This window comes from Citrus clementina, unplaced genomic scaffold, assembly GCF_000493195.1.
Source record: "Citrus clementina cultivar Clemenules unplaced genomic scaffold, Citrus_clementina_v1.0 scaffold_2, whole genome shotgun sequence".
Lineage (NCBI taxonomy): Eukaryota > Viridiplantae > Streptophyta > Magnoliopsida > Sapindales > Rutaceae > Citrus > Citrus x clementina.
In genome coordinates this window covers 32,805,935-32,824,017 of record NW_006262688.1, presented here as the reverse complement: position 1 = coordinate 32,824,017, position 18,083 = coordinate 32,805,935, and the positions used below count along the sequence as shown (strand labels likewise).

The following is an 18,083-nucleotide window of genomic DNA, read 5'->3' as shown; positions in this document are numbered from 1 at the left end:
TGACTATTCTCACTTTTTTGTGAAATTCGACAAGTCCTATCGTTTTATCTTATCAAGATTGAAAAATTCTGCTTTAACCCATACGTATGCATGTATATAATTTAAAAGATCTGAAAAGGACAAGAGAGAGCTCAATATACATATCAAGAACCTCTCGTTAAAGTCCAATGTTCGTTCACATATATTCAATCATACCTCTGCACTAATTTCTTGGAAATGAAGCAAACAAGCAATGGTGGGCCCGAAAAAATTTAAAATTCTATAATTGGGGAGAGAGAAGAAGGAAGCTAGCTTTTGTTTGTAATTTGCTTCCTTGCTAAAATCACTGGTCGCTCAGTATCATCATACCAAACTCGGAGGAGGAGGAAGTTAACGAATCGAAAAGCAAGTGCTTTGCATTTTTATTTACTCGTTTTCAACTGAACTTTTGAAGAGAATGCTTCTGATGGGACACTGTTTTCATACAGAGCACGTGCATGGGGAAGCAAAAGAGGAGATGAATGCTACGTATCACATCCCTGTTTAATATGCTGCTTGTTGGTCCAACTAGCTAATTTGTTGTGCTTATTTTAATTGTTGTGGGCAACTAGGCGTGCGGCACCGCTTTTATGAACTACCCATTAATTGTATCCAGGAGCAATAAGTCCCGTACATTTTCTTTCTCTTGGCTTCGATCAATTTGAAAATGATTTCTAAAATTAAATAAAAAGAGAAATGGGTTTCTTTTTAGTTATATATAGACCTTTTAAAAATTGTATCTAATGATTTCAAGTCGTGTCGGTGACAATCAGTGAAGTTTTTATGAAGGCTTGTATGAAGCATATGAACCATAAATATAAAGATAAGTCATGAGACATTTTGCATTGAGAACTTGATCTTGAATGGCCCATGTACCCTCCAGTGCTGCTGCTTTCTTTGCAACGTTCGAAATTTTATTCACTCATTCCGCTTGTTGACCGAGTTAATGTCACCAAAAAAAAGAAAAATCCATTATCTTCTAATTCAATCTGTGTCGAGCAAGTAACAGACTTCATCCAATGGAGATATAGATATTTATTCGAATGAATAAGGATATAGAGCCACCTCCAACCGATTCTACCCCAATTTTACGTAAAGACCAAATATAAATTAAATTATTTTAATAAATAGTCTTAAAATTTAAAATAATGATAAAATTGTCCATAATTTTCTCTTAGTAAAGTGAAGTATGGTCCGCTGGTGGGGTGTGTGTGGTGTTTACAACGATGCTACTTCTTATGATTGTTACAATCCTTTTATATATTTCTGTGACGTATCAGATAGTACACGAAAAGATTAGTGACTTACCGGATCACCACATGTTAATGCCATCGACAGAGGAAAAAAAAGGTAACATTTCACAGCATCACAAAGCCATGTTTTATGACACTCAAAAAGAAATGATAGCTCTAACTCCAAGCAAATGAAAAAGAGAGATGGCCAAGAAAAGGAATTTGTGTAGCAAAAAAGTGAAAAATTAAAGAGAAGAGAGAAATAAAAGGAAAGGAAGAAATAATAATTCTGACAGATTAGAGACGATCGATGGTGACCCCAGAACCAATATCTCCTCACCAGTGCTTTTGTTTGCAACATTTTCTATCAGTACTTGCTATTACATTAGGCTATGACTTGTCTGTTTGCGTTAGTCATTTCGAGCTTTAATTTAGAGGCGTAACTGGCGAAAGCTATGTTTGCCTGCCGATATATATAAAGATATCTTCTTGAAATGATTTCCAGATATTTTTAGATAATTTTCGTGGAAACTAATCAAGGTTTATTGCCATGTTGTTCTAAAAGCATCAAATCAATTCCTCATAATTTCAATCGGAAAACTCATCAATTTTTTTGACCTTTTGCTGTGTATCTTCTACAGACCCGAGTTTGCATATCTTGGGCTATTAATTACTGCTTTGAGCTACAATTTAGTCCAATGAATTAACATGTCGGTGATTTTGTGCAGCCATTTTAGACTTATGTCAATATGGTTATTGATAAAGTTGAACGAAGTTACAAAATTTTGAGGACTTTTGAAAACGTAACCTTTTGCGAGATTAGGAACAAAAACACATTGTTGCGGATCATTGTATACTTCAAATTTACTAAATTTTTTCAGTATCTTTTGTCACTCAAATTTAATCATTTATTAATTAGTTTTTTTTTGTCTTAACCACGAGGTGTCCCGGGGAGGACACTAACTATGGAAGACACCTTTAAACTCGTACCACAACCCAGATTAGAAGTCCCCGCTCGAACCAGGAGGCACAGGTTCTCCTAACAAAGGTGACTTTCCTGCGACTCGAACTGAAGAGCAAACTCAGTCAAGCCACTTAAAGGGACTCCATTACCAGTGGAGCCCAGACTAGAAGTCCCCGCTCGAACCGGGAGGTACATGTTCTTCCAACAAATGTGACTTTCCTGCGACTCGAACTGAGGAGTAAACTCAGTCAAGCCACTTAAGGGGATTCCATTGCCAGTGGAGCCAATACTTTGTTGGTATTTATTAATTAGTTGAATGATGAAAAGTGAGTATGTGTGTGTATCTCTCAAGTCACTCATGGGAGACTTGTAGTCTCTTTGGAGCTATTATTGGAACAATATTAACTTAAAAGTTAATGTAGCATGAATAAGAATATGTCCATCATTCAACTAGAGAATAATTTACGTAATACGCGCCTACTTTTGCATCTTCCGTTTCTTTCAATTATGACTGAAAATTTTCAGCAGAAAACTCCAACTATTATTTCTTTGTCCACGTATATTTAATGAAATAATGTTTTCAAAGGGAAAAAAATAAAAAATAAAAAATTCAATTTACCTAAATTTTGTTACCATTTATGATCTAGTAATTAATGTATTAATTCATTTATGTCTGGATTTATCCAAATAATAATTTCACATTAAATAGGCCTTGGGTTCTTCAGCCAAATGGATAAACGAACCGTTCCAAAATTACAATCATTATTCCAAGCCTTGCACTTACGCATCCCTAAAAACCAGAAGTCATAAAAAGCCTATAAACCGCACATCCAAAAATCTCACCAAAACCTCTCTTTATATTTCCCTTTTAAAAGGCGTCTAGCCCCATCTCTTATTTTGCTCCTCCACTTTCTTGACCCAAATCGCCCTTTTACTTCCAATCTCTCCTTCTAAAATTTCCTTTGGATTTCTGCAGCTGATTCCATGGAAGAAAACGAAAACGAAAATGAAAATGAAAATTCACGCAAGCTGAATCCCATTTCAATGAAAATCATCATGTCTTCCCATGCAGATCCTCTATTTTCAAGCATTGTAACTTTGTACATTCTAATTCTCCTCTATTCTCCCCACATAATTTTCTCGAAAATCATCCTCTCGCCGGTTCTCATAATCACTTTCACTCTCCTGCTCACACTCCTCCGTCTTGGTGCAACACAAAGAAACGAAAGAGCAGAAAATACTGAAAGCAATTGCACTGATAATAATTCAGAAGCAGCTGATCACGAGACCACATCGAGTACTTCTTCTTATATTCCACACCAAGATCACAAAGGGGTCACATGCACCGATTCCAACTTTGGCCCGAACCCGTTTTTTGAAAACTCATTTGTTGAATGGAACGTGAGGGCTCCATTGGAAGTAATATACGAAGCATACGAAGGCGAAGAAGACGACGAAGAGACTGTCAAGGATCCAGGTAACAAGGGTCCGTTTTGTGTTGACAAGTACGCATCTTTGTCTTTGTATTACCCGGAGACCGATTCTGATACTTCATCGGACGGCTGTGACCGAGACCGGGGATCGCCGGAGAGCGTTTGCTATAGATGGGAAGATGAAGATAGAGAAGGGCTAATAGAGATAGCTCTTGACAATAACAACAGTCGTAACCACAAGAGAGAAAGGTTGGATTTTGAGAATTTTCATGGCGAAGAAGAGAATAATTTGATAGAAATTGATATTTCTCCGGCGAGAGATGGAGAGAAATTTAGATTTCCCGGTGAGTGTTAGGGCTCGGAGAAATTGGGGTTAATTAAAAGTTAGAAGTTGTTATGGGTAAATATTTTTGGATAAAGTGTTGGATTTGGGGTTTCGGCTTTGGTTTTGCTTAACCCTTGTATTATACCAATGTTCAAAGTGCAATTAATCACTAAACCCAAAGATTTGAATGTGTGGTGTGTATTGACTAATATACCTTCTTTCTGAGAGAGTTCACCAATGTTGGGGGACACGTGGCATTATGGGTGGAGTGAAAGTGAGGTTTTCCAATTGGGTTGAAAGTCGTATCAGCGGCCTCTTACTCCCCACCCCCACACACAGTTCATGAACATTTGGGTCGATGGGGAAGTGACATACCAAAAAGATGAATATGTAGCATAATTGTAGCGTATTCTTTCTATCTTTATTTCATTCAGTGCATCTGTTGCGTGGCGAATCATATGCATATTGAAAGATCATGTCTCTAGCTGTTTGTTTTCTGAACATTTTTCTTACTTTTTTTGGGTTTCTCGTAATAGTGTTATATGTTAACTGATGTTCCGGAATTGACAGTTAGTTGCATAAGGTACCGTACATGAACACATCAACATTACTGTAGGTTAAAAATGATGCATTGTAGAAATATAATTCTAATCTTGTAATGTGCTTTGATGTTACATATAAGTTTGGCGACAATTTCTGTAAAATAAGAGAAATATTTCTCTTATGAAAAAGTTATGTAGCCAATAATAAGAAAAAGGAAGAAAATTATTCCAGCACACTGCCGTGATGGAAGGAGTTTTTTTTTTTTTTTTAATCGTGTTGCTAATGGTTGAAAAGGGGAAAAGTGGAATTTTATTGGGATTTTTTCTTTTCTTTTATTATTTTTTTATTGTTATGCTATCATTTTTGTCTTCCTTCTCTCTTCTTGTTAGCTGAATGGCATTTCTCTTCTCTTACACTTTTGCTTCGCTTACCTGCAAGAAACTATCGTTCAAATGTTGTACCTCCTGCAAAAAACCTGAGCATGCTTTTCTATTCGGGCCTAAAAAATTTAGTTTGTATGTTTAAATAATTTTAAATTTTATCTTAATGAAATTAGGCTTGAAAATGTAGACTTTAAATATTTAAAATTTTAAATATATATAATGGGTGGACCAAGTAAAGATAAAATTTTAAATTAATATATATTTTATTTTTTCATAAAATTTTGGATTCCAAACCAGATCCCAAGCTTATTATTAGGTGAAGTCAAAATCCGGTCCAGCCTCATTCCTGGACCAAGTAACGCCGGGTCACATTATCCTAGACATGGTTCGGTTCGAGTGGGTATTTTTTTAATTTTACATCCCTGCCTTGGCCTCTCCCACTTCTTTTGTTTTAATTAATGAAGACAAAATAAGAGTCAATTGATTGATTTGACCCTTCAAAAGTCGGGCAAATTAATAATGAAAATCTCGGCGAGAATTCGTAAATTTGTGGGGGCTATTTATCTGATAGATTTTTTTAATAAGATTTATACACAAATGTTTTATGGGGTTTAGGAGTAGAGGTAGCAAAAATATCCGTTCGGTCCGGATCCAGATCGTATCCGGACGTTGCGGGTCGGGTAATATTCGGTTCGGGTATGAAGCTGGGTCGGTCTTGGACATCACATGATAAACCCGGAACCCGAATTTTATTAAAAAAAATTATAAAATATATATTATTTTAAATATTTTATATTTATTTGACTTATTTATTATACATATATAAAGTTTTAAACACTTAAAGTTTATATTTTCATGTCAAATTTTATTGAAATAAATTTAAAACTTATAAAATTACCAAAAAATAAAAAATATATACACATAAAATATTAAAAAATATAAAATCCGGGTACCCGGATTAAAACCCGACCTGGACCCGGACCCGGACCGATTGCATCCGGGCAGGGTCCGGTCATGGCAATACCCGGACCCGGCCCGGGGTTTTGCCATCTCTATTTAGGAGGTGTAAATCAGCAAAATATGAGGACGAAAAGAAGGTACTGACTACAAGTACTCACCAAGGAGTGAACGTTTTGTAGCTGCAAGTTGTCAACCTGCCAACATAACATGAAGCAAAGCCCGTGTAATCTTATTATATTGAATGAAGCCGAAGGGCCATTGAAGGAAACAATGAAATACCAATCTTTTTATCACCTAGCATGGCTGGTTAGTTAGTGGTTAGCAAATATTTAAGTAACAGTACCAGAAATTGCAGCCTTTCAACAGTTTTTAATAAGAATTTAAAATTCCTCATTTGCCCTTCTATCATTTCTATCTTTTAAAATTTTTTACATAACATTTTGACAAGCTTTTTAATAAACTAGACATTTCAGACTTGGCTTTAAATTTCAAAGCTTTCAAAATAAAAAGATCATCCATCACCGAACCATCGCGAAACGTAAGAGATTGAACGGGCCAATTATTGTCCGCTTTCGTGGACAGATTTACGCGTCCGGGTTGGGCTTGATCTTCACTTAGAGAATCTATTTTGGACACAAGATTTAAAGTCCTTTTGCCGTGCAGTAATGTGCAAGAGTGGTCTCTCTCTTTTCTTTTTTTTCTTTTTTTTTTCTTTTTAATATGAATCTAATTAAACACACTTACATTTTTTTTCCGTGCAAATTACTCACAATAAATCCGTTGTTCTTATTTTACCTGCTACTTGTTATCTAATAAAAATTAAATTGAACAAATTTGGAATAATTTATTTTTTATTTCTTACTTATTCAATATTTTTGTACTTACAATTGCTTCTAAATTATTATCTTAAATATATTAATTTAAGTCGACATTAAAAAATTCTTTACTCGTAAAAGTTTTTTATTTGTACGTAGGGTGGCAATAAGATCGTAAAAGAAAAGAAAAAATATAGAATATTATTTTAAACTTTAAAGAAAGTTAAGTTAAAAAAATAGAAGACTCTTTTATTTTTTGAAGGACATTTTTTAAATTAAGTAAGAATAACTGAAAAGGGGGTTTTATGAGGAGATTAGATGGATGTCAAGAGACCAACTCTTAGGAAATATATCTTTATGATATACATATTTGTGGGACAAGAGTTTTGTTGAGTCGCAACTGATCTCTTCAACATTGTCTAAAAGACTAAAACACCAACCCACCATCAAACCAAAGTTGTGATGGATATATATAGTAAAACCTTGATAAATAAATATTCGATAAGTTAATAACTTAAATTAAATAATAAAATCTTCCAGATTTGACTTGAGCCATTGTGCTAAATTAAAAATCTCGCTAAATGCATATGATAATATTTTTTTCCCGATGAAACTATAAATTAATAATTAGTGAAATACAAATAATAACAATGCATAACATATAAAATTCATATTATTAAGGAGCTTTTTTTTTTTTTGAAAGCTTCAAGTTTCTCAATTCAACTCTTTTCTAAAATATGCATCCAATCATTTGAGACTAACAATAGGACTAATAATCAATGTATTTATAGAGTTTGGATTGTATGTACTTGAAACATTTGAAATACTTTATCTCCTAAGATGTTAAATTTGAAAAGTCCGTGCATCAATTTTACATCTATATACAATGTAGATGTTCTAGCAGTTATTAATAAATTTTTTTTTTTTTTTTGTATTTACATAATATCTTTTGAAATCCATAGATGACTCTTGGTCAAATAAGTCGAACATGTACCAAGATGATACAAGTAATTAAAATAAAAAAATCTTCTTAAATTAATAAATACTTATTTATTAATAAATTAATAAATACTTATTTATTAATAAATTAATAAATACTTATTTATTAATAAATTAATAAATACTTATTTATTAATAAATTAATAAATACTTATTTATTAATAAATTAATAAATACTTATTTATTAATAAATTAATAAATTATTCATTTATTGTTAAACCCATATTCTTACTAAGATAATAATTTTTTGTTAGTCCCAATAATTTTATTTTATAAAATTTTTACCATGTTACAAAAAAAAGAAAGGGTATTTTTTTTTTTTTTGAGGAAAATAAGGAATTCATTAAACAGCCAAAGTCTCAACAACCAAGGGGTGGAACAAACCTCCACTCACCCGAATCTGACATAGAACTCCCCACCTGAGCTACAGTGAAGGCAGCAGAGTTCGCAGATCTACGAACAAAAGAGAAAGCTACTTCTCCTAGAAAGCGAACCAAGGCTCTACAATCATCAATAATTGAACCAAAACCATTAGGATAGCTAGTCTTATCATGTAAAGCATTGAAAACTTGTAAACTATCCATATCTAGAATTACAGAATGGAAAGCAAACTTCTTAAGCCAGCTAAGGGCTTTCCTAACTTCGATCGCTTCAGCCTCTCTAGCTTCAACCCTTCCCGGAAAAAAGTCACTTTTTGCCGCAATGAAGTCACACTGAGCAGACCGGATAACAGCCCCCAGACTAAACATTCCCCTTGAGCTAGTTATAGCTGCATCGACAGAGCCAACTTTGAGCCAAAACAAACTTGTCAGAGAGACAAGACGAAACCAAACTTGCCAAAGGACAAGACAAAACCAAACTTGCCAAAAGACAAGACACTACCCTTTAAACCAATGCACTTTATGACTGCAACGACAACTCTTCCCCTGCCCCAGCGAGAAACAAAAGCTTTCTCACAGTCAATTTAACAAACACTTTCCGTGCAAGCCCATCTAAACTAACCCCGGAACACTGCCCCTTTAGCAAAGCCAATAATAAAAGCTCACAAGCACAGCTCTTTTCAGGATGCCCAAAATGCAATTACTTCTCCTTTGCCTGCCAGTCCTCGAGCATTCCTTGCGAGTTGCTCCGACAGCGAACCCAACCTCGCGGTGGCGAACCCAGCCGAGACCCGAGAGTTGTTTGACTTGCTTGCGGCTTGCTGGGCAGCGGAACTGCGGAAGGCGGAAGGCGGAAGGCAGCAGCAGCAGCGGCGGCACCCTAGGGACCCTTCTTAGGGTTTTCTCTACGCATAAGAGGAAAGCTTAGAATTATTGTTCATAATTTTTTATTTTTTATTTATCGAAAAAGTATTATGTACAGCCCTACACTTAGAAATTCACTTGAACATCCAATTGGTATTTTAAGTAAATGGAAGTGGAGAGTGTTTTAGCAAATTGAAATAATCCATCCATAAAGAAAGGGTATCTTAAAATACCCCTAATGCAATAATAACTGCTCATCGATCATCATCATCATCATTCATTTTCACGGTCACTAACAGCAATTCCAATCCTGGAATGCTTCATCTTCATCCCTTACTTGGAAAAATATGCTATTTTCGAAATCCATACTGACATTAACCTAAAAATGGAAATACGTGTATATGTATATATGTAAATTCAAGAAAATTATGTATATTCTTTATTTATGAAATTCTCTACTGACAGCTACCAAACTAACCCCACCTAAAAAATCAAGTACACTAACTTTGACCAAGCACCACAAAAAGAGAAAATAATAAAGAAAACATTTAAACATAATCGAAATAAAAATTAGTACAAAAAAGATTGTTATAAACATCGGGCAAAATTATATTACAATCAATCATTGAATTTATAAATGTACAGTTCTATTAATTAGATTCAATAACTGAAAGTAACAGTGGTACCGTACCACTAATACAACATAACTAGACCCTATAAACATGCCCTTTTAATATTCTAAAAAAGGCAAAACTAAAATGCGCATGTGAGTTTGTTAATAATGCGGCATTCTAGCTCCACGTTCAAACTTCAAAAGTCATGTGGAAAAATGTTTATGAAGATTCGATTAAACCAGGCTGTTGAGAGCGTCAACAGACTGGCATTCTTCTAGAAATGGCGACCGGTGTACCAAACCAACTTGGCTTCGATTTGCTAATTTGATTACGATTTAAACTCTCCAATTTTATTGGCAAGCCCTTGTTTCCAACTTGGCATGTTGGTCAATTCATGTGATGTATTGTAAGTTGTAACTCACAGTCGGCCCCACGTGACCTCCTTAGTCACTTTTTAACTTTTCTTTATTTATTTTAAAAAAAATTGATTTTTTTTTTTGAAAAAACAATTATAAAGTTTGGTATGGTAAACCCCATCACAACCGGTGGATGATTTGATCAAACGGTCACAAGAGTTCAACAGTAGTACCCACAATCCTACAAATTCGTACAAACTCGCTTGGTAAAAACTATTTGCTGTGGATAATTTATGGATTGCAAGTGGTGTAAGTTTTACAAATTTAAAGCTGTTGCAGCTGACGGATGAGTTTGGTATTAACAAAAAATCCAACGGGTACTCATGTCAACGCACAATTTTATTTTAATTATTTTTTATAAGTTTTGTAGATTAAAAATGCATTAAAAATATTTAATTATAAAATACACAAATTAAGTTATTGACTGTTATTTATTGTTTAAGACCTAATCTAATATTCTTAATAATAAAAATATTTAATTATAAAAATGCATAACTATTGTTGCTGGCTTGATTCACATCGTTCTTTTCAGAGTACGTATGCTATATTTTTTAAAGACATTTATATAGCTATCAATGAAAAAGACAACCATATCAGTTGAAATTGGTATGTCTTAGATTTGTCAATTTCAACTAAAAATCCACCTAAACTTGGCTACCAATTTAATCAAAAGCTCAACCATAATGATAGCTTTTAGCGTAGAATCAATTGTATATTTGTATGCAGTAGTAAGAGTATATTTTTATTAAAATGTTTAGATAAATCTAATCTTTTATATGTGGTATCAATATCATGATTTTATATGCGGTGTTAGTATTTAAAATAAATATGATGTTGTTGCCGTCACTATGAATTACGGACAAAACCTACTGTAGTTTGTAGGTCGCGGGTGGATTTAATTAGCCTGTTTGGGAGTGTGGTGAGGTAGTTGGACTGCCAAAATCCAATTATTAAGGTGTTCAGTAATATTTATAGCTGGACTTTGACAGTTTAGTAAATTTTTTTCCCAACTTTAACTCCACAGCAGCTGCAGCTTAAAAGCTACAGTATCTTACTCCCAAGTATACCCAATAATTGCTAGTGGGTAGATTTTTAAAAAGGGCTATTTCCACCCCGTCCTCAAATGTTTTGATAAGTTTCGCCGCACACCCAAATGTTTCGACAATAAGCACTCCACACCCAATTTCGTTAATTTGACCGTTATGTTTAACGGAGTTATTTGAAATTTAAATAAATATCCGAAATACCCCTTATCTTGAATTAGAGAAGAATAAAATGAGATAAAATGTTAATTTAATAATTAATCTTTATATTAAAAAATTTATTTAAAGGTAATTAATAATCATCTCATCAATTAAATTATCAAATAAATTTAATTTATCATCATCAAATAATATTTATGGTATGAACTTCCAAATTTACACTTTGACCGTTAGAATAAACAGTCAAAATAACAGATTTAGGTGTGGAGTGAGCATTGTTGAAACATTTTGGGACGCGGTGAAAAATGTTAAAACATTTAGAGGACAGAATTAACCCTTTTAAAAAAACCTAAAAACCCCGGACGGGATGTAGATGAATTTAATAATTTAAATTATTTACCAGTGTAAATTTAACAATCACAAATCTACTGCAGGTATATAGTTATTTACCAGTGTACCCTTTGTGACCCCTACGGCAACGCAGTCTAACAGCAAAACCCTAAATAAAATATAGTACAACATAGACAGCCGTACTAGAAAAGAACCAAACACGTGCCGCCGTCTCTTTGTGCGCCAAATCACCGCATGAAAACCGTAACCCAACCCAGCGTGACAGCGAGGGCGAGACACATACACACAAATAGCGTTTTCTTTTTCTCCCTCCGACTTCTTTGGATTCTTCAGTTCATTATTCTATTTATTTATATTTCTCTTCTGTTCCTTCCTTCCTTCCTTCGTTGACTCTTCTTCTAGTACATATTAGAACCAACGATACACCTCTCTGTTACATTAACAAAAATCGCTCTTCATATTTTGGAGAATCGTAATAATTTTTTTTTTCAAATTTTTTCTGCGACAAAATGCGAGGCTATACGTTCTACGAAAGAGTTTCGAGAGCTTTCCATGATTATTCTTCACTTTCTAAGTTGATTGTGATTTCCACCGTCGGGTATACTCTGCTTGAGCTACTTTTTTCCCCTTCTTTTTTGGATGAATCAAACTAATTCCTATCTATTTTTTCGTTAATTAAGCTTTGCCAGTTACTTTTAGCTTCGGTTTTTCTCTTAGATTTGTTCTCTGCATCTAATGCTTGATCTGTTTTTTTTTTTATGAATTTATCTTTTTTTTGGTTTAAATTTCATCATGTAAGGGGAGCATGTGCAAAGCAAAACAAAGCATATCTTTTTTCTTTTTTGATAAGAAAACAGAGCATATCTTATTTAAATGATAACAATTAATAAGTGTAGATTGTAATTTTGAAAATTTTATAATGTTTAGTTGTGTAAGCTCAAATTTGAGTCTGCAAATTTCGTGGGCTGGTTCATACTGTTTGATTTTAATCTTACAGTTGCATATCTGATGTTTCAAAAGTTCATACATGAATGATTTTGCGTGTTTCCGGAGTATTTACCTTTTCTTCTCTCTGTTTTATTCTGTTGCTTCAATTTTCATCTATTAAGCATGTTTTTATGATGGGGTTTTGGATTTTTTTTTTGTCTCGACTCTGTTCTGTTTCTTCATTTTCATCTACTGTGCATGTTTTTATAATGTGGTTTCGGCAATCTGTAGAGATCTAAGATTAATTGATAAAACTAGATTCAACACAAGGATCAATTGCTGAAGCATAGTATTTTCTGAATTTTGTCATTGCTTAGTTATATATGTAGCAGAAGCTAAGTATGAGTTTAGTCAAGAATTTTGAATTAACAGTGTTCCCGGAGATGGAATTATGTTTTCTTCTAAATTTTCATTTTCCTCTGGCTGATGCTTATTATTGATTGTTTCAGTGGCGGCAGCCTTATTGCTTATTCTGAGGCAAATGCATCCAGTGATGCATATTCTGTTGCTCCACCTGAGATGGGAATTAAGAAAAAGAAGGTTGTGGTGCTTGGCACTGGCTGGGCTGGAACAAGTTTCTTGAAGAATCTCAACAATCCTTCGTATGATGTTCAAGTGATATCACCTCGTAATTACTTTGCATTTACCCCTTTGCTTCCCAGTGTTACCTGTGGCACTGTGGAAGCTCGCAGTATTGTTGAACCAGTTCGTAACATTGTTAGGAAGGTAATGAACTCATAGCATTATCACATTAATAACTGTTAGATGTGACTGTGAAGTTGTAGTTACAATTATATGTTTGATTCTAAGTGCTTTGATCATTTGTGTAAGTTTTTGGTTATTTTAAGGACTATTTGTGACTCGTTTCCCCTTATTGTTTGGCCAGAAAAATGTTGACATTTGTTTCTGGGAAGCTGAATGTTTCAAGATTGATGCAGAAAATAAGAAAGTATATTGTCGATCTAGTCAAAATACCAATCTGAATGGCAAAGAAGAATTTTGTATGGACTATGACTACCTTGTAATAGCCATGGGTGCTCGTGCTAACACATTCAATACACCTGGAGTAGAGGAGAATTGTAACTTCTTGAAGGTAATTTTCCTGGCATTCTTGTTAGTGTATGCGCTTAGCTACATTGGCACATTCCTTTAAAATTTTCATTATGCTTTGTCGCTGATAATTGAGAAATTCGGTGAACCACAATGGACTCTTTGCTGTTATTACTTTTACCCTCAAGGAAATGCATTTGATTCATGCAGGAAGTTGAAGATGCCCAGAGAATACGTAGGAATGTCATTGAATCCTTTGAGAAGGCTAGCCTCCCTAACCTAAGTGACGAAGAGAGAAAGAGGATTCTTCATTTTGTGATTGTTGGTGGTGGCCCAACAGGTGTGGAGTTTGCTGCGGAGCTTCATGATTTTGTAGATGAGGATTTATTTAAGCTCTATCCTAAGGTCAAGGATTCAGTGAAAATAACACTTCTGGAGGCAGCAGACCATATCCTCAACATGTAAGAATGTGAATTCTAAAATCCTTTTTCATCAAATTTTACTTTGTTTTACATAACGCTAAATTCCTCTAAGATTATTGCTATTTTTGTCTAAATAAAAGATCAAGAGTTCCTGTCTATCAGTCTATCATTTGTAAAATTGAATCAAGTCAAGGATTTTTTTTTCTTTTTTTTTCCCACTCTAAACAAGCTTTCCAAGCTTTCCATTGACAAGTGAGTGATATCTTTTACGCCTTTGGTGTCTTAACTGTAACTGGAATGCCCACTGATTCACAAGCAGTCATCTCTCCTTTTACGGATGTGCAAGTTAAGCATAAGAGATACAAATCTTAGTTCCAGTCACAAGCAGTCATCTCTTCTTTTATGAATGTGCAAGTTAAGCATAAGAGATATGATATGAATGTGCAAGTTAAGCATAAGAGATATGAATCTTAGTTTCTTTTCTTTTCTTTTTTTCTTTTTTTAAATTAAAGTCTGCTCATGCCTGTAGACATACTTGTTTTGCAGGTTTGACAAAAGAATCACAGCTTTTGCTGAAGAGAAGTTCTCCAGAGATGGAATTGACGTAAAACTAGGATCAATGGTCGTGAAAGTGACTGACAAAGAAATTTTCACCAAAGTACGAGGAAATGGAGAAACTTCTTCTATGCCATATGGAATGGTTGTCTGGTCAACTGGCATTGCACCTCATGCTATTATAAAGGATTTTATGAAGCAAGTTGGTCAGGTGTGTAGTATTAAGAGTATTTGCTGTGAACTTAACACTTTGTCACTAACTTCACTATCTTGACTTCTCTATATATTCAATTGTGATTTTAGAGTTTGCTCATTTGAAGTGATTTTCTGTTGGGGTATTCTTTACATTCACTGTGCAAATCATCTGCTTCTGCTAATACAGACTAATAGGCGTGCTTTGGCAACTGATGAATGGCTGCGGGTTGAGGGATGTGATAGCATTTATGCACTTGGTGATTGTGCAACAGTTAACCAGCGCAGAGTCATGGTACTTCTAATCTTTTACCTTTATTATTACAGTTTCAAGTAGCATAATTATGCTTACAAATATATAATAGTTCTTCTTGAATAATTTTTTTTTTTTTTTTTTGCTCCAAATAACACTTTCATTTTAACACTTTCAGGAAGATATTGCAGCTATATTTAGCAAGGCAGACAAGGACAATTCTGGAACGCTTACTGTCAAAGAATTTCAAGAAGTCATTAACGACATTTGTGAGCGGTACCCTCAAGTGGAGCTGTATTTGAAGAATAAGAAGATGGGTGATTTTGGTGATTTATTGAAAGAGGCCAAAGGGGATGTTGCCCAAGATGCTGTCGAGTTGAACATTGAAGAATTTAAGAAAGCTCTTTCTGCAGTGGATTCTCAGATGAAAAATCTCCCGGCAACAGCACAGGTGTTACACCGATTTCTGTACATCATGATCTTCTAATGAAATCTTCCAAACATAACTGCTTAAGCATTTCTCATTTTATCATACACATGTACTTACCTATTCTTCATCGGCTTACAATTCAGGTTGCAGCTCAGCAAGGCAAATATCTTGCCAAGTGTTTCAACCGCATGGAAGAAGCTGAAAAGAATCCAGAAGGTCCTCTCAGGTTCAGGGGAACAGGTCGCCATCGGTTTCAGCCATTTAGGTAACGTTGATTCTCTCTTCTCTCTGCATCAAATGTTAATATATGCTATAAAAATGAATACGTTACCTCTGTAAACAATTGGATTCATATAACAAAGAAATGGATGACCATTATTTTTTTTTCAAAAAAGAAAATAGGTTTCTGGTTTTGTCTATTACAAATAGTTTTGGAGTCTGTACAGAGTGCAATTGTAATTCATTTTTAGGTAGTGTTTACTTTCTGGAGTGGGAGTGTGGAGTGTGGATTCCTCCCACTCAAGTGTTTACTTATCTTAAAAAAGGGGGGAGTGGGGGTGGGAATCCGTGGGTCCCACTTAATTTTGGAGTGGGGAGTGAGATTCTCACTCCCATGGGGGGAGGTGGGAGTGAGAATCCATTCCCCCCTCTTCCCATTTTATCCTTATAAAAATAAATAAATAAATAATATTTAATAAAATAAATAATTATATCATATTTATTTTATTAAATTTAATAAAATAAAAATAAATAAATATTATATTTAAATTAATAATATTAAACATTAATTTTAATAAATATTAATTATTTATTTAATTAATAATAATAAATATTTTATTCTAAAAAAATATTAATTTTGTACTATATTATCAATAATAATATTTCATTTGTGTTGCTATTATTAATCATTTTTATTCACATAATTTAAATTAAAATTAATAAAAAATTATGATTTACATAATTAAGAATATTAGTAATTATTATTAATTTATAAATATAATAAAATATTTATTTTATTTTCCAAATATATTTTTTATTAATTTTTTAATTACAAATTATAATTCTGTACATAAGGATAAAATTGTAATTTAAAACAATTTACTCCCAATCCAAGATAAAGTAAACAAATAATTAGGATTTTGATTGATAATCCATACTTTTATTTAGTCTAAGTAAATACCCTACTCCCACTCCGACTCCACACTCCTAATCCAAGGATTCTCACTCCTCAGGATTCTCACTCCAATCCAAAAAGTAAACACGGCATTAAAGTATTAAATGATATCTCACCACTAATGGTTGCTCAATTGAAGTGTAATTTTTGAGCTTGATTTTGCTTGTTGATGACAATTTGAGAAATGTATATGACTTGTATGGTTGGACGAAATAACGCAACCAGGTATCAGCACTTGGGACAATTTGCTCCACTTGGAGGAGAGCAAACTGCGGCACAACTTCCTTGGGATTGGGTTTCAATTGGCAGGAGCTCACAATGGCTATGGTATTCTGTCTACACAAGGTAATTTTTCTCTCCTCAAATGTGATATCGCATCAACAAAACTCAAGTCTTGGCAGGTCAGGTTTTTGAAACTTCATTTCAATTGTTTGATTCTCTTCTACTTTGGGATATTCAGCAAGCTAGTGAGCTGGCGTACAAGGGCTTTGGTTGTATCGGATTGGACGAGGCGTTTCATCTTCGGGAGAGATTCAAGTGGAATTTGAGGCAGGTTCTTATGATCGCATTTTCACTGGCTGAATGAAAGCTCGTTTTCTCAACAGCGATTACAAATATATATCGTTTATTTTTCTTTTTTGGATTAAAAAATAATTCACGCATGTAACTCCTTGGTAGTTTTGCTGTTTACCACGACTGCACGACACAAGGGGGTTAATTCTTTCATCCCGTTCTGATAACTTCCATATAATGATATAATATATAGTCTCTGGCTGGTGTTCACGGAATTTTGGGGAATTGGTGGGGTTATTCTAGATGGGCTGGGCCGAAGTGAAAATGACCCAGAAGGATTTTTTTTATTTTTTATCTTTATTTTTTTGGGAAACAGAAGGATTTGTTCTGTTAGACTAAAAGTAAGAGAGAAGGTACCAGTTAAATTTTTATCCGCAAAAAGAAATAAAGAATAATAAATTTAAATCATCGTTTTAAGTTTCAAATTCCTTCAATTATAATTTTCTTGTTTGTTCATAGAATTTAATTATTTGCTTGTTTTCTGTTGGAATTTTCTATTTTGTCCCTTGAAAAAACTGAATTTATCTGCAACGATCTTTTATCCTTTTCGTCTCCTCTATAATTATACCGAATATTTGACAATGGCGGTGACTCTTCTTTCTCTTTCTTTTTATGCTTTTAATCAGATAACTAAGAAAGAAAAGGGTTCTTCCGTTTATCTTTAATTTTGTCTTGCTTTTCTTTTCACCTGCTCGACTGAATTCAAATTTGTTAGGAAGGGAAAAGAAACCTCAAATTTATTTTCATGCGATATTGTCATGAAGCCTGTCTGAACCAGAAGGGATCAAGTGAGACGTGTCTGAACCAGAAGGGATCAAAGATCGAGGGCCAACGATATTGTCATGAAGCCTGGCTGCCACGTGTAAATACCCCCACAAAGCTTTTCTCGTGAAAATGCGCTTTGAAGGATTGGGTAAATGGATTGATGGGTGCGGTCATCAGATGATG

At 34.0% G+C, this 18,083-nt stretch overlaps 2 protein-coding genes across 2 annotated transcripts; both read left to right on the top strand.

Annotated features, from left to right (window-relative positions):
• Nucleotides 1-2,943: 2,943 nt before the first annotated feature.
• On the top strand, nt 2,944-4,181 carry LOC18052166. The gene has a single exon (XM_006449147.2). It carries the CDS (start codon nt 3,199-3,201, stop codon nt 4,000-4,002), a length of 804 nt encoding a protein of 267 aa, XP_006449210.1. The 5' UTR covers nt 2,944-3,198; the 3' UTR covers nt 4,003-4,181.
• A 7,528-nt stretch (nt 4,182-11,709) lies between these two features.
• LOC18052164 (external alternative NAD(P)H-ubiquinone oxidoreductase B2, mitochondrial) lies at nt 11,710-17,509 on the top strand. The gene is made up of 10 exons (XM_006449146.2): nt 11,710-12,097; nt 12,936-13,212; nt 13,373-13,579; nt 13,747-13,997; nt 14,505-14,724; nt 14,896-15,000; nt 15,137-15,409; nt 15,532-15,653; nt 16,788-16,907; nt 17,023-17,509. Exons 1-10 carry the CDS (start codon nt 12,009-12,011, stop codon nt 17,108-17,110), a joined length of 1,752 nt encoding a protein of 583 aa, XP_006449209.1. The 5' UTR covers nt 11,710-12,008; the 3' UTR covers nt 17,111-17,509.
• The last annotated feature ends 574 nt before the right edge of the window (nt 17,510-18,083 follow it).

Bases quoted from the DNA above. Each gene is read 5' to 3' on its own strand.
- LOC18052166 (XM_006449147.2), top strand. From the start codon at position 3,199: ATGGAAGAAAACGAAAACGAAAATGAAAATGAAAATTCACGCAAGCTG.
- LOC18052164 (XM_006449146.2), top strand. From the start codon at position 12,009: ATGCGAGGCTATACGTTCTACGAAAGAGTTTCGAGAGCTTTCCATGAT. The intron at 13,213-13,372 runs GTAATGAACTCA...TTGTTTGGCCAG, and splicing joins TTCGTAACATTGTTAGGAAG to AAAAATGTTGACATTTGTTT. The intron at 14,725-14,895 runs GTGTGTAGTATT...CTGCTAATACAG, and splicing joins TTATGAAGCAAGTTGGTCAG to ACTAATAGGCGTGCTTTGGC.